The sequence below is a fragment of the Aquila chrysaetos genome, chromosome Z, assembly GCF_900496995.4.
Source record: "Aquila chrysaetos chrysaetos chromosome Z, bAquChr1.4, whole genome shotgun sequence".
Lineage (NCBI taxonomy): Eukaryota > Metazoa > Chordata > Aves > Accipitriformes > Accipitridae > Aquila > Aquila chrysaetos.
The window spans coordinates 77,693,128-77,706,438 of NC_044030.1; the positions used below are offsets into that span (position 1 = coordinate 77,693,128).

At 44.8% G+C, this 13,311-nt stretch overlaps 1 protein-coding gene across 2 annotated transcripts in view; it reads right to left on the reverse strand.

Moving 5' to 3' along the window:
* Positions 1-13,311, reverse strand: part of DNAI1 (dynein axonemal intermediate chain 1) — a 148,786-nt gene that overhangs the window by 50,030 nt on the left and 85,445 nt on the right. Inside the window, exons 14-16 of one of the 2 annotated variants that reach the window (XM_030005693.2) lie at positions 9,349-9,438; positions 4,587-4,674; positions 2,666-2,745 (exon numbers count right to left, since the gene is read on the reverse strand). In XM_030005693.2, the coding sequence (XP_029861553.1) occupies positions 2,666-2,745; positions 4,587-4,674; positions 9,349-9,438 (258 nt within the window). The remainder of the gene's footprint in view (positions 1-2,665; positions 2,746-4,586; positions 4,675-9,348; positions 9,439-13,311) is intronic. The other variant, XM_030005694.2, reaches the window with a different exon arrangement.

A 13,311-nucleotide genomic window follows, 5' to 3' on the forward strand; every position in this document is an offset into this window, starting at 1 on the left:
TTAATCGTTCTGCAGCTAAAGAATTAACATATTATCATGCTATTTGTGAGCATGCTTGTTCTCTGAAAAAATGCCTCCCTGAAATTAACTTTTCAATTTATTTAATAAATAATCTAAAATTCGGCCCATGTGGAGAGCAGCTCATGTTTGATCCCTGACCCATACAGCATATAAAGAGCTTGTCCCTCTCAACGTACAGTGGGAAGGGCAAGTGCAGCAGAGACTCCAGCAGCTCACTCCTGCTCAGTGCAGCCACAGGACCCAAGAGCTGCTCAAATGGCTGCTGGACTGTCACTGTCCTCCGCATCTGAGCGGAGCAAGGCTCTGGAAGGCAGTCCACTGGTAGTTCCAGTAATGGGTCCAGACGTGCAATGTTTCAATAAAGGGTGTGACAAAGGTGCATGGTAGTCCTTGAGAAATGTCTGGAGCAGCAGCTGATCTCAAAACTTTTGAAACTGCTTGTAGCAAACTCTTGGGGGACGCTAAGGGTGCAAGCACTCTTCCCTCTGGTTTTGTGGACGCTATGGAGGCCTGCTTGTGCTAGACACAAGATTTCTCTTCCCTTTGTCAGCCCATACAATCTGATGGAAGATTGCGTCTTCCTGCCCATTGGAACACCTGAGTTTTATAGGGCAGTGTTGCACAATGTGAGAGTGGTCTCACTTTTCGCTAAGGCTCACCAATGCAGGAATGTTTTGTTGCTTACCAGTAACCCTGAAATCAGCCTTAGCACCAATAAAAGAGAAAATCCTCTATAACAGTATCTCTTTGCATTTGTCCACCCAAGAAGTGGTTAAAACATCTGTGTGGCTTCGTGGCTGGGATCACTCCTAATGTTAAAACCCCATCTAGTTCTAGTTTCACTGAAGATCATCCAAGGCAGGAACACCTACAGCTTTGTTAATGCAAATGCTGCCAAATTCCGTTCCTATTCAGTCCTCCTCCACAAAGGATTTCCTTTGCTATGTAAATCAGCCAGGACACCAGTCTGAACATTTCTCCAGAACAGTAACTGGTGGCCCCCACCTAACACTGACACCTGTCACTCACCTGAGCATAGAGGAAGTTAAAACATGGTTCCTTACTGCCTTTTGATCAGGACTAGACACAACAGTACCCAAACAATTTGGAGTACAATACCCAGGGTACTAACTCCCATGGGCAACCAGCCAGCTCAGAACATCTGCCCATGACTGAACAGATGCTTTGTATCATGAAAGCATCAACAAAAAGCCATTGCACAGACATCACATCGTCCATCAGCCCAGCCCCCCCACTTTTTCCATTTTCCTTCTACACCTGTCTTGTCCAATGCAAGTGAGCACTACTTAGAAATCCTCCCTAGATACTGCCTGGCAGAGGGAGAGATTTCAATTGGCATCATCCCTCTGGAAGGGATACATATTTGTTAAGTCTGTCTTGCCTAAATGATTGATACTGATTTCAGAATATGATTTACTTTGGGATCTTCTTCTCTGTTTTGTTTCCATTTTGCAGGCAGGACGTGGGGAAGAAGCTTACAGCATCCTCTAGGGATGGCTGGATGGTTTGGCTCTGCACGTCAGCCTCCAGTTGATGGCCCACCTCCCCCACTGAAGGGCTGTGGCTACAATATTAACAAAGCCCCAAAGCCAGCTCAGAGGAATGCTGTGCAAACAAAAGCTATATGAGTAAGAAGCTACTGGCTTTATTTTCAAGGCTAAATAGAGCAGAGCTCAAAACTTCCTATTTTTAGCTTGATTTCTTAAGAAAACACAATGTCTGTGTCCTGCTATCTGTTTGTTTCTCCTTGCAGACAACTTTTGACCTCACTGGCAATTTCAGCCAAAGCTGGCTGCACGTGGGACTTGGCAATATTAGGTCTTATACATTTTATAAAAAGGGATGGCCACAGAGTGCAAACATCTGGGCAGTGCCACCACCCCGGGAAGGGCAAGCAAGCTTCACTGCTGCCCTCACCACATGGCTGGAGCTGGCTGGCCGACAGCTCTCAGCTGGTGCTAGGCACCAAGGCGTCAGGCTGCAGGAGGGCACTGAAGGGGAGGTAGTCAGCACTGTCTGCAGGAATCAAGGGTTATAGCATGGCAGTGGGATCACTGAGCTGGGGACAGCATGGGGGTCATCAGAGGAAGGATTAGAGTAGACAGTGAGGAACTGGAGGTACGAGGGCAAGGAGAAAGTGGGACTAGGGAAAGGATCTGGGATGTAATTGTGCAAAGGAAGGGCTGCGGGACACCAATCCATAGGAAACAAGGCTTCATAAGCCTCACTGCTCATGGGATAACAGGTCTGAAATGGCAAAGAGATGAGATTTTTCCTGCCATTTCCCCATAGCCATGAGGACAGAGGATCAATGCCTTTTAACTTCTGCTCTGATCATAGTTAGCACCTCACTTGCACAGCTGCAATCTGCAAAGCATTCTGGGATGCAGTTTGCATGAAAAACGTTTCTGCAAAATAAGGTCTTAATTGGGTCTGTGCAGAGAGCTCCCTGCGACCCTCTGTGGCTCTGTGCTGGTCTCAGGCTCACCACAGGGATCCGAGGGCAGGACCAGGCTCTGAAGTTGTACTTTGTTACTGTCTCAGCAAACAGTTAAGATGATGAACCTGAAAGACAAGCCCAGGTCAGGGGATGTAAAACAAGGGACAAAGAAACCATTCTTACCTTATAGATCTTTCCCTCTTCAGTACCAACAAGAAACAAATAGTCTATCTTTTTGTGAAAATCAAACGATGTTCCACAGCCTGTTAACAGAAGAAAGGTCTGTCAGACAGACAATTGGTTCAACTGGCCAGCCCACGCTCCCTGCCTATGGTACACACACACTGCCAGTGTTTTCAGAAGTGATTTATTAGCCAGAAGCTCCAAAAGAAATTAGAGCCACCCCTTCTGCAAACACTTTCCAAGCTGTGCCAGTCCCCAAGACCCGCAATTTGAAAAGCCAACACAGAGAAAGGGAAAAGGGAACTGGAAGATCTGGAAGGGAACTTGAAGAACAGATTGGCCTGGGATTCACTTTGGTAAGAATTTAAAATGCCTGGTACAAATGTAAGAGTCATGAGGACCAGGCCTGCCTCCTGTTGGGGAAGAACAGATCTTCTCTGTTTGTTTAGTATGCACAAAAATATAAATGGTTTCCCATGCATAAAAGAGCCCGGAGAGGAAACAGCACACCATACCTCCCTGTGCTCTTTTCATCCTTAGGTCAGAAGCCATTTAGCAGGTTCACTTCAGTAAAGCCAATAGTAAAGGATGTGATTTGGGAAGAAGTATTCTACCAGACATAGAAGGATCCTGTTAACTTCAAAAGCCCTGAATCGAGCAACATTGTGAATTGTGTTTAGAACAGGTGTCAGACACAACAGGAGGTGACTTTAAGATTTTGTGGCTTCTGCTCCTGAAGCAGATGCAATATCATCAAAGAAAGCCAATTTGCATGGTAGTGAAAGAAAAGTTCAGCAGGGTTCTTGAGCAGAAGATGGGATGTCTGCTGAGTGCCAGAGCAACTTGGGGCTGTTGACCAGCAGGGACACACATAGCAATCATCAGATCAGAAACAGGAACAAGCAGACAAGACTCAGAAGCACATAGTTACAGAGAACTTTCTGCAAAGGCAGCTGTCTTAAACATTAACAAAATGTAGTCCTCAAAGGAATTGTTAAGGTCGTTTCAACCCTGTAATACTGTCTGCATTTTTAACACTGAAATAGATTGTTACATATTCAAGCCAAGACTTTGAAAATCCATTTCCCAGTAACACTAAACAAATAATCCCAAAGCCTCTGGGAGTTCTGCAGTGTACTGCTTTAGCTGGTCTCTTGCAACCTATGGGGCAATGCAAATCCTCTCACAAACAAATTGTTGAGCAGCTACCAGCCTAGAAACACAGCAATCCTTAAATGCAGAGCAAGTGCATTCTCCAAATCCAGGCCACAGCTTCACAGCCAAAAGCAGGTGCAGTAGGATGATTAGGAGATTCCTCAAGGCTCCCTGTGTAGTCCAGGACCACCACAGCTGACTCATCCCATCCTATCTCAAACATAGGATGGTCAGGATGAGAGGATTCAGCCTAGAAGGACTGCACTGTCTCCAGCTTGAACGGAGGGAGCCTAACATAGTAGCTCAGAATAGATGCTGTGCTTTTAGGGAGCCAAACCCTGATGAGGCACATCCCACCACTGGCTGGATGAGCTGTGCACTCAGAAAGGGCAATGGTTGTTTTTCATCTTGATTTGGCCAGTCCAGATCAATGTCTGGTATGACCAAACTGACTTAGTTTTCACAAATACAGGTGAAGGCCTGTGCCTTGTCCACATTGGGATATCCCAGTAAAATGGACATTTTTTGAATTAATGTTAATCTTTTTCTGCAAGGAAAGGCAAGATGTAACTAGCAAAACGTGACTCAATTAGTGGCCATTGCTCCAGACAGACTTTGCCCTACTACATGATGAAAGCAAGAAGGCGTAACCCTTCTTTAGCTCCTTTCTATCTCAACACTCCACTCCTAATTTAATTCCACAGAATGACTGATTAGAGGCTTTGTGTCAGTAATTAATCAGCATGGCAAGGACTTGGGCTCCTACCAAGCGTTTGCAGCTGCAGCCCCTCTGGCCCCTGCACCGTTGTTCCCTCTACTGACAGCTTGATGACATCTGTATGAACCAGCTCATTCTGTAGGCAGAGGAGATTCCACATGAATAACAGGCTTTACAGCAACAATACAGAGACATTCAGTGCTTTGAAATGGCAAATTTTATGGAGGAATTTTAAAAAGCTGTCCAAAAGTTGCTTAATGTTTCATGCTTGCAGTTGGCAACTTGCTAACGTGCTGTTTTACATAAAACCTCCAGGAAACTAATGCTTTGGTGCACTGGAACTGAGACCCACTGGTACATCACATAGATGCATGCACCTGACCTGGAAAGCTTTGGGTTTCAGGGTCAATGTTTTTGAGTGGAGGTTGACACCATCAGCTTAAATCACTGTGTTAAGTGAAATCACCCTGCCTGGTTTAAGATGGGTATTGCATATTACCATGGAGCTAACAAAACCCACACTAATGGATAGTAACTTACCACCTTGCCAGTCTTTGCTTCTTACCGTCTTCCTAAAATCCCCAGAGCAGCCTCAGTTCCCAATAGTCACAACCTCACGGGCTCTGAGATGCAAATAACAACATCTAGGAAGCAGCTCCCCCAAAGGAAAAGTGTCCAATGTTGCTGTTATCAGCAGAGCTCTAAAGAGCTCTCATTGCAGGCCATGACACTGCTGTGCTAGGTGATGTGTGAACATAGGGCAAAAAGGCTCTGTCCCAAAGAGTTTACAGTCAAGGTGGGAGACAGAAGACAGATGAAAATAGACACAATGTGGGTGAGTATGCGGAAATGACGAGAGGGCAAAGATCCATTCTTAGATGAGCTTTGGGAATTAAAATACCACTGCAGAATGGAATTGGTTGTGAATATAAGAATACCCTGGGGCTGATAAAAAGAACAAAGAACTAAAGATTAAATTAGTAAGCAGTGTGGGCTGAGGACTGGATGTTTTCATGAATCTGCAGATTTCCCACTGGAGCACTGCAAGAACAAAACATAACTTCTTAGCTCAGTGAGTCAAGCTTTAGTTGGAGCTTCTCTAAGCCCAGAGCAGGACTCAGGTGGAAAAAGAGATTCTGCCTGGCAAAGACAATCCCAGGGAACTGCATGTTAGGGAAGGTGGTAGAAAACCTTGTAAGCACCTGTTCAGTACTGCAATTTGGAAGGGGCAGCATTCTGTAAGACATTTTTATCCTATTTTTGGGGTACAAATTTACAGAAGGTTCAAGAAAGGTCAAAACCCATAAAATAACGTACTTCCTTCTCACTTATTTGCAATGCTGCACACCCATGTGCCCTGGCCTATTGACAGCAGTAACTGTTCTGTGAGAGAGCAGCAAGAAGCAGGACAGACTCCCGCAGCCTGCAGAGTTCTAACTTCTGTTAGTGACTCTTCTTGCAGCATGTGGGTTACATCAAGTCAGATTCAGTGGGTAAAGGCAGGAGTCATGCTAAGAAAAAGGCCATATATGCTGGCGTATTGTGCAAGAATTGGCAAGAGCAGTGCCCAGAGCATCCAGGAGCAGAGCATATTCCACGTGCCGCTTGCTGCCCATCCAAATGGGAGTGCTGGTGGGCTCCTGGGAGCGCAGTCAGGACATGCTGAGCAGGCACTTGCCTCTGCTCAGGCTCCCAGGTATGCCTGCTCTCCAGAGAGCTTCTGCCCTGTCAACATCATGGCTGGTGGCCACATGAGTCTGGCCTGAAGAGGAGCTTTGGAGCTGCCTGCAGCTGATCATGTTGATATACCTGGTGTGTCTAACAGAGGTCAGATGCGTCATCTGGGCAGGCCCAGAGACGTGCTAGACCACTGACTCTCTGTTCTGGTAGAAAGGCAAACCTCACAGGACCTCCTGTCTAAGCACACACCTTTCTGCAGCCTTTCTCTGAAGATGCCTCTCAGCACCTCCACCTGGCTGAGGCCTCTGTGGACAGGTTCTGTAGCCTCTTGCCTTCACGAAGGATCTTAGTTGTGCAGACTTCCCTGTTGTGCTACTTTTATTGTGTACCCAGCTTCACAGCCTGGAAAATGCATCTGTTCCTGGGGCTGTTTGTCGACAGAGCCATTCGCATATTCCTCTGGGTAAACAGACTGTCGACAGTTTGGCCTTCCAGGAATATGGAACAATAATATGTTGCTTCCACCTAACAATTGTAAAGCACTTTGTAAGCATTAGTGAATTAGGCCTTGCAGGTGCCTGTTTCTCTTTAGTTGTCATTAGCCTCAAGTGATGAAGGAGGCCCAGAGCTGTTCAGTAATTTAGCTCTAGGTCATGTAGGAAGGGTGAACTACGACTACTAATCAAATCTGGGATTGCTGAGGATCAGTCTGAGAAGCAGTGCCAGGCTGCATCCCAACTGATTCCTTGATGTGGCTCTGGCAACTCTCCTTTTTGATAGGCAACATGTGCACCCAAGGTGGGAGAGTAGTGTCATCCAGATGCAGAAGTCCTGCATCCTTCCTTGCCATTCTACACCTTCATGATGACCCAAAACAAAGGCAAGATGATAGCCTAAGAATACACAGCTCATGAAGTTTGTCCAAAGTGATTGTGCCCATTTCTAACAGAGACAACCACTATGGTCAAGGCAGATAAACTGTCCCTAGCTAACATTCGACAACTCTTCTATCCAAATTTTGAGTGTTGCTTCCCAAATATCCAGCTGGAAGTAATAATGAATTTATTCACTTTCTCGTCTCAGCTTTGGAAGTGTCAAACAGCTATCAGTGTTTGAAGAAGCTTTACTTCTGGATAGTCCTATCAAAAAGATTAACGAAGCTCTCTTTCATTTATTCCCTATTTGCACTATGGATTTGCAGAATAGATGACCTCTTGAGTCTCTTCAATTTTATTCTAAATAAAACCCAGAGATAGCTCTTTTGTAAAACTGGAATTCAAGCAGATATTGTCTATTTCTCCTTGTTGGGTACAAAACCACAGACTGTAACAAAACACACTTTTCATTCTGTTTCTTGCTTTCTGTGTTGAATCTCCATCCAAAAAACCAAACCAGACAGCACCTAAAACTTTGCTGTTTTCCACCCCTGCCTGCTAAGTACATACCAGCTCTGGCAGTTTCAGAGGTAACCTCACCTCAAAAAAGTCTCAAAACAGTGCTTTTCACATGGGTGTGGCCAAGTTTATAACAGAAGTGCAAGGAATAAGGAGAAATGACATCATGCTAAGTGGATGCAGGTCTTAGAATTCACACCAACGATGCTTAAGTATGTATACCTATATGCTCAAGGGACAGAAAAAAAAATAGCTTATGATGTGGGAACACAGTTAAGCACAGATGAATCACAGAAATGTTGCAAAAGACCCTCTACCAGATGAGTTGCCATCAGAGTCCATCTGCACTCTTAGGTTGTCCCAGTTGTGGCATTTCTCTGAAGTGAGAGAACCCAGTGTTTCTTGCCTCCTAAGTGCAGCACACTGTCCACACTCAGTTACTGGGGCTCAGCTGGTGGGTGTAACCTGCCAAGTCACCTCAACTGCATGTGTTTAGGTGTAGGGGTGTATTACCCACTTTAACATAAACCTTTTGGGCATTTCTATACAGGGGATAAAACAGGAGCTGAGTGTTAGGACAATGTTAGCCTGTCCCGGTCTAGGGAGCTCTGAGAGCTCCTTTGGGAGAAGGACTTGGGACACACTTGCAGGAGGGATTTTTGTATCTAAAGCTGCATGTGTGAACCTGGAGGAGTTTATAAAAAAGAACTTAATAATCAATGCCATCTGCAAGCACCTACCATGTTCATTAGAAGAGGCTCCCACTCCTGAAGTGTACATGAGACTAACATTTACATATAATATTAGACATGAATCCCTGCCCATGGCAGCAAGGCCTAAAATTTTCAGAACAGACAAGCCTTGAATAGCTTGGTATAACAGGTTGAAAAAATGAGCATCTAAGGATGTAAAGAAATTTCTTTGCTTGCTGGAGAATAATGGGACAGCTGCTTCAAACTCATATTTAGGGAAATTCAATTATTTTTTAAGTAAAAGATTTTGAAATCTTCAAAATGTAAAATCAAATAGCCAATAGAAAAAGACATGTTGAGCTTCAGAGACATAAATCTAAGGGTCATTTAGGGACATTAATGCTAAGTTTCTATCAACATACGTACTCCAAAAGAAAAAATGATCAAAGGCAGGGCATGCAAATGAGTTAACAGAAGTTCTCTTGGGTGTAAGCTGGCAGTGCCATGGCAGGGGGAAACCCTCTGCCTGTCTGATTGCATGTTGCCATCCCACTGCAAATGTGAGCTTACTCTGTGCTACTTTGGCCACAAGCGGAGAAATTTGCACCGTACCTCTCCCATTCAGAATTGCAATCTGTAGGGCAGCATTTTTGGGGTGGGAGTCTTGAAACTGAGGAAGAAAAACAGATTATTCTGCTCTGTCTCTGGGTGACCCTCCTGGGACAAGGAAAGTTTTAGAGCAAGGACCAGTCTTGAATTCCTGCAGCTGCAAAGCAGGAAAATGATCTCTTACACTCAGGCCCATGGGGTGCTCCAAGTGCAGGCAGGATGAAGGTTAGGTCTTGAGCAAGGAGCAGGCTGGTTCTGCTCATTTCAGAGTTTAAGATGGAGCCCCAGACCTAGCTGTGACTCCTGCAATCTTTTGCTGCCACTTCTTTTCAAACCTGACTCTTTATAAATAAAAATAAAACTAATGCATCATTAGACTTTGGAGGCTATTGGTTATCATTTGGCTGGGAAAAGAAATTGCCACCTACTGTTTACCTTAACTAAAGTCCATGAAACAATCCTCCCATCTGAGGAGACGGAGAAGAAGTTCAAATTGTTGTCCATGTCATCCTTCTGCCACTTGACCTTAAAACAAGAAGACAGTCCCAGTTAGCACAGGGCACTCAGCATTAGCAGGACAGAGTCCCATGGCCTCAGCAGGGTCTTCTGAAATCCTTCCTAAAGAGCAGCTTGTTTCCACCCCAGAGGCCTGCTGGTGCATAGCAGGTATGAACACCCTTACCTCCACAGGCAGTTTCAGAAGTGCCCCCAGCAATTCCGTCACTCACTGTCCTGCAGGGATGCTCCAGAGAGGGGGCAAAGCCCCACATCTGGGGACTCTGCTCCCATGGCCATCTGACCCAGCAGCAACAGGAGCATTGCCATCAAGGATGGGCCTTGTGAGGTGTCTGGGCTATGCAGTGCTCTGCACTATGGCACAACACTGTCCCAGAGATCCCTAAGACATCTCCAGACAACACCAGCAGTGCCACAGAAAGGTCCCCAAGACACCTTGAGTACATCACTGACCCTGCACAAACTAACCCCTTCCCATTTAGCTAATTACTCCAAGTGCAGTGCCATATGGCTACCCTTCAGCCAGACAACCTCAAATTGGCTTTCTGTCCCTATGTGGGGTGCAGACAAGCCCTTGCAGGCAACATGTGACATGGATCCTTGGGGCACTTCTGTTTCAGGGAGATGAAAATGTCTCCATTAAAATTGAAATCCTCCCCACACCTTCAGAGCATCTGTCTGCCTGGTAAGGAGATTTGCCTTTTGACTGTGACAGCTCAGCAGGAGAGATTAGAACTCAGATAAATGGCTTACAGTTTAGAAAAGACATTTCAGTTAGACCAAAAGCATTAAGAACGCTCAATTTTCAGATCTGGGAATTCAATCAGACTGAAGGGAAAGGATGACTTGTCACTGGGCCCATCAGCACACACTCCTGTGGGCATCTGTCAGTTCAGGAAGGGGACAAGCACTTCAGCAGGTTCTGCTGATATTTTCAAAGGTATATCTGTTCCTGTCCAAGCACTTCAGCAGACACATTTCCTTAAACATCATCCTATAAACATGATAAATGGGCATGATTACCCTAGAGCTTACCAAATACTGTATCTATGACCACCTATTTATCTGGTCGCTATTCCAGAAAACAAGCAGCATTCTCAATACATTAATTACACAGACTGGCTATTCTGATGATACTTCCATGGGAAAAACAGTGTTAATTCTGTTTTGTAAAATTGTTTATAGTGTGAAGGTCTGTGGAGCATGAAAATTCAGCAAGAGACTCAGCAAAGTGTAATTAATCCTCTAGTGAACAGGTTTCCTACCTAGAACACACTATTCTGAGGAAGGAAAAATAAAATGTAAAAGGAATCCATCTGAGAATACATCAGAATGCCAGTTTCATGTCCGTAAGGTGCAACTGAAGAGTCTCAAGTGGCATATACTTTTGAACATTCTTCCACAGGTGAATTTGTAAGTTTCAAGTGGAACCACTTCTGCTATCTGGCATTAAAGGAATGGTGTAATTCAATATGGCCCAGAATAAAATGGCTAATGATAAAAAGACAGGTTCAATGGCACATATGGAGAACAGTGATTTCCAAGGCTGGTTATCGTGCACAAAATATGCTGGGTATATCTATTCCAGGAACATCTCCCTGGGATCATGAGCTACTGCTGACAATGATGGTCACCAGCAGCTGCTTCAGATGAAGGGGTTAGTGTAGTGAGGAGTTTTAATTGAAAGTGAGAAATGCAGAGTTCAGGGGAACTGGTTACAAACACACACCCAACATGTCTCATACTGGGCACAGAAAAAGGGTCACATTTTAAATCAGAGCTTTTTAAAATGCCACTCTAAAATTGTCTGACAATAAGATGTTTTTATTTGTATGTCCAACACAGGTCTCCTCTAACTCATGCTCTTCCTCTTCAGCCTACTTTCCCAAATATTTGGGAAAAACAGTCACACTTCCCAGCCCGCCTCTAAGGCAAACTGACTTCGCTTGAAGTAGGGGAAGGTATTTCTCTAGACAGTATCTCCTACGAAAACACTGTGCAAAGGTTTTGCCATTTAAACCTGGGAGGACAAGTAGCTCAGATAACCTCTACTGGGACAAGATACACTGCAATAGAAGGGGCTCTCCAGTATCTGAAACTTGCAGCCTGGACCCAGCAATGCCCTGAGCTGCACGTGGAAGACAAATGCAGGTGGCACACATCTGTACTGCTGTAGCATGGGTCTGAGCCGTCCTGAAGCCCAGAGCCACCATCCATGTTGCTTACACAATGCACACACTAGGATCAGAGCTGGTCCAGACCCTCTCTGAAGGGAGAGTCCCAACTTGCCCCTATCAGAACGTATGTCCAGGTGCTCATCAGTAAGCCCTGCTCAAGCTGTCCAGGGGCAGCTGCAGCTGAGTACCCAGCTCATGTCTACGCTAACACAACGTGTTGCAGGAACCTTACCTGGAGGTGACCAACAACATAAGCGCTATCATGAGCTCTTTTTTTTTTTTTTTTCCCAAGCCAATTCCTTTCAGCATTCCCCAAGCAAAGAGCTTTTCCCCACAGTTTGCCCACTCCAAATACCCTCTCTCTGATGGGAATCCATCCAAGTTCTCTATTATCAGTACTCAGTTAGGTGTCTCAACGACTTCTCTTCATGCGTTACACAGGCAGGTGGAGTCATCAGTCCCAAAAAGCAAGTAGGCTGATTTGCTTGGGGTACCCTTGCTCCTACATTCAAAGCAGTCAATAGTACATGAGCTAGGCACATATTGTAGACAGTTTGAACACAGTCCCTCAAGGGCATCAGGATCTGCCCACAGATGACTGTCAGCAGCTCTCAGTGACGTTAGCCTGAATTTCAGAAAACAGAAATTGGCACTTAATACTTTCAATTTTCCTTCAGCACCTCTGACACCTTAATAGTGTTTGTGATCTTTTTCTCCTGATCTATGAATCCCATAAATGCTTATTAGAGTAATTAGCCTTCATGATACTGCAATCAAATCGGGCATCTGCTCAGAACTGGCCTTTTCTCAGCTCCCAGAGGCCCATGAACATGGCACAACCTCCTGCCATTAGCAGTATCTGTGCTGTGCTGGGTGGGGCATTTGACAAGTGAACCAGGCAAAAGTGTGCATAGTGGCAAGAAGTTAATTCTTTCCTGAAGCATGTGATAATCAACCCTGGATTTTGGCTGCAATTTACAGCAAAATTTCAGTTACAATACAGTAAGAGTAGAGAACCATATGAGAAAGGAAAGTGTGTGTAAACAGCAGAAAGGAGACAAGTAAACACAGAGCAGCAAGTCATTTGCTGTGCCTGATCATGATGGGACCTGTAATAAAATCAAGGATCCACTGCTATTTTTTCAGTGTAGTCTTCAACTTGACTATTTTTGCAGTGCAAAATTAGTGTGTGAAACTCACTGCTGTTAGAAGAGCCTAACACTTTTTATTTCTTAAAGCCTGTTTATTTATAAAAAAGTTGAGACTATTCAAACTCCTATTTGTTCATAGGAAAGTAAAGATTAAAACCTGCATGTTCACTACTATGTACGGCAGGTTAGCAGGGCAATAATCTATTCATTCTTAGCAAAGGAATACTATAATCTTTGTCTATGGCAGCTGGTAGTGGCTCCTGTCCAGCAGGAGATTAGACCATTTATCCAATCAGATTTGAAAACTCCTATGTTTCTGATGTCATTCCTACAAAAGAAATAATGCTTGATCAGTTTTCATGGTACGGAGGCTGTTAGTCACTTGCATTGACAAAATACAATTTGTCAAAGTCATCCTGGCCATGAGGCTGACTTGAGTGCTTTTCAGGCAGCCACAGGCAGCATCTGCCTGCCTTTCTTGTAAGGTGACACCTGCTACTGCAAACACAAATTCTTCCTGCTGGTCCTCGGTTTGCCAAAGCTCAGCTGCGGGG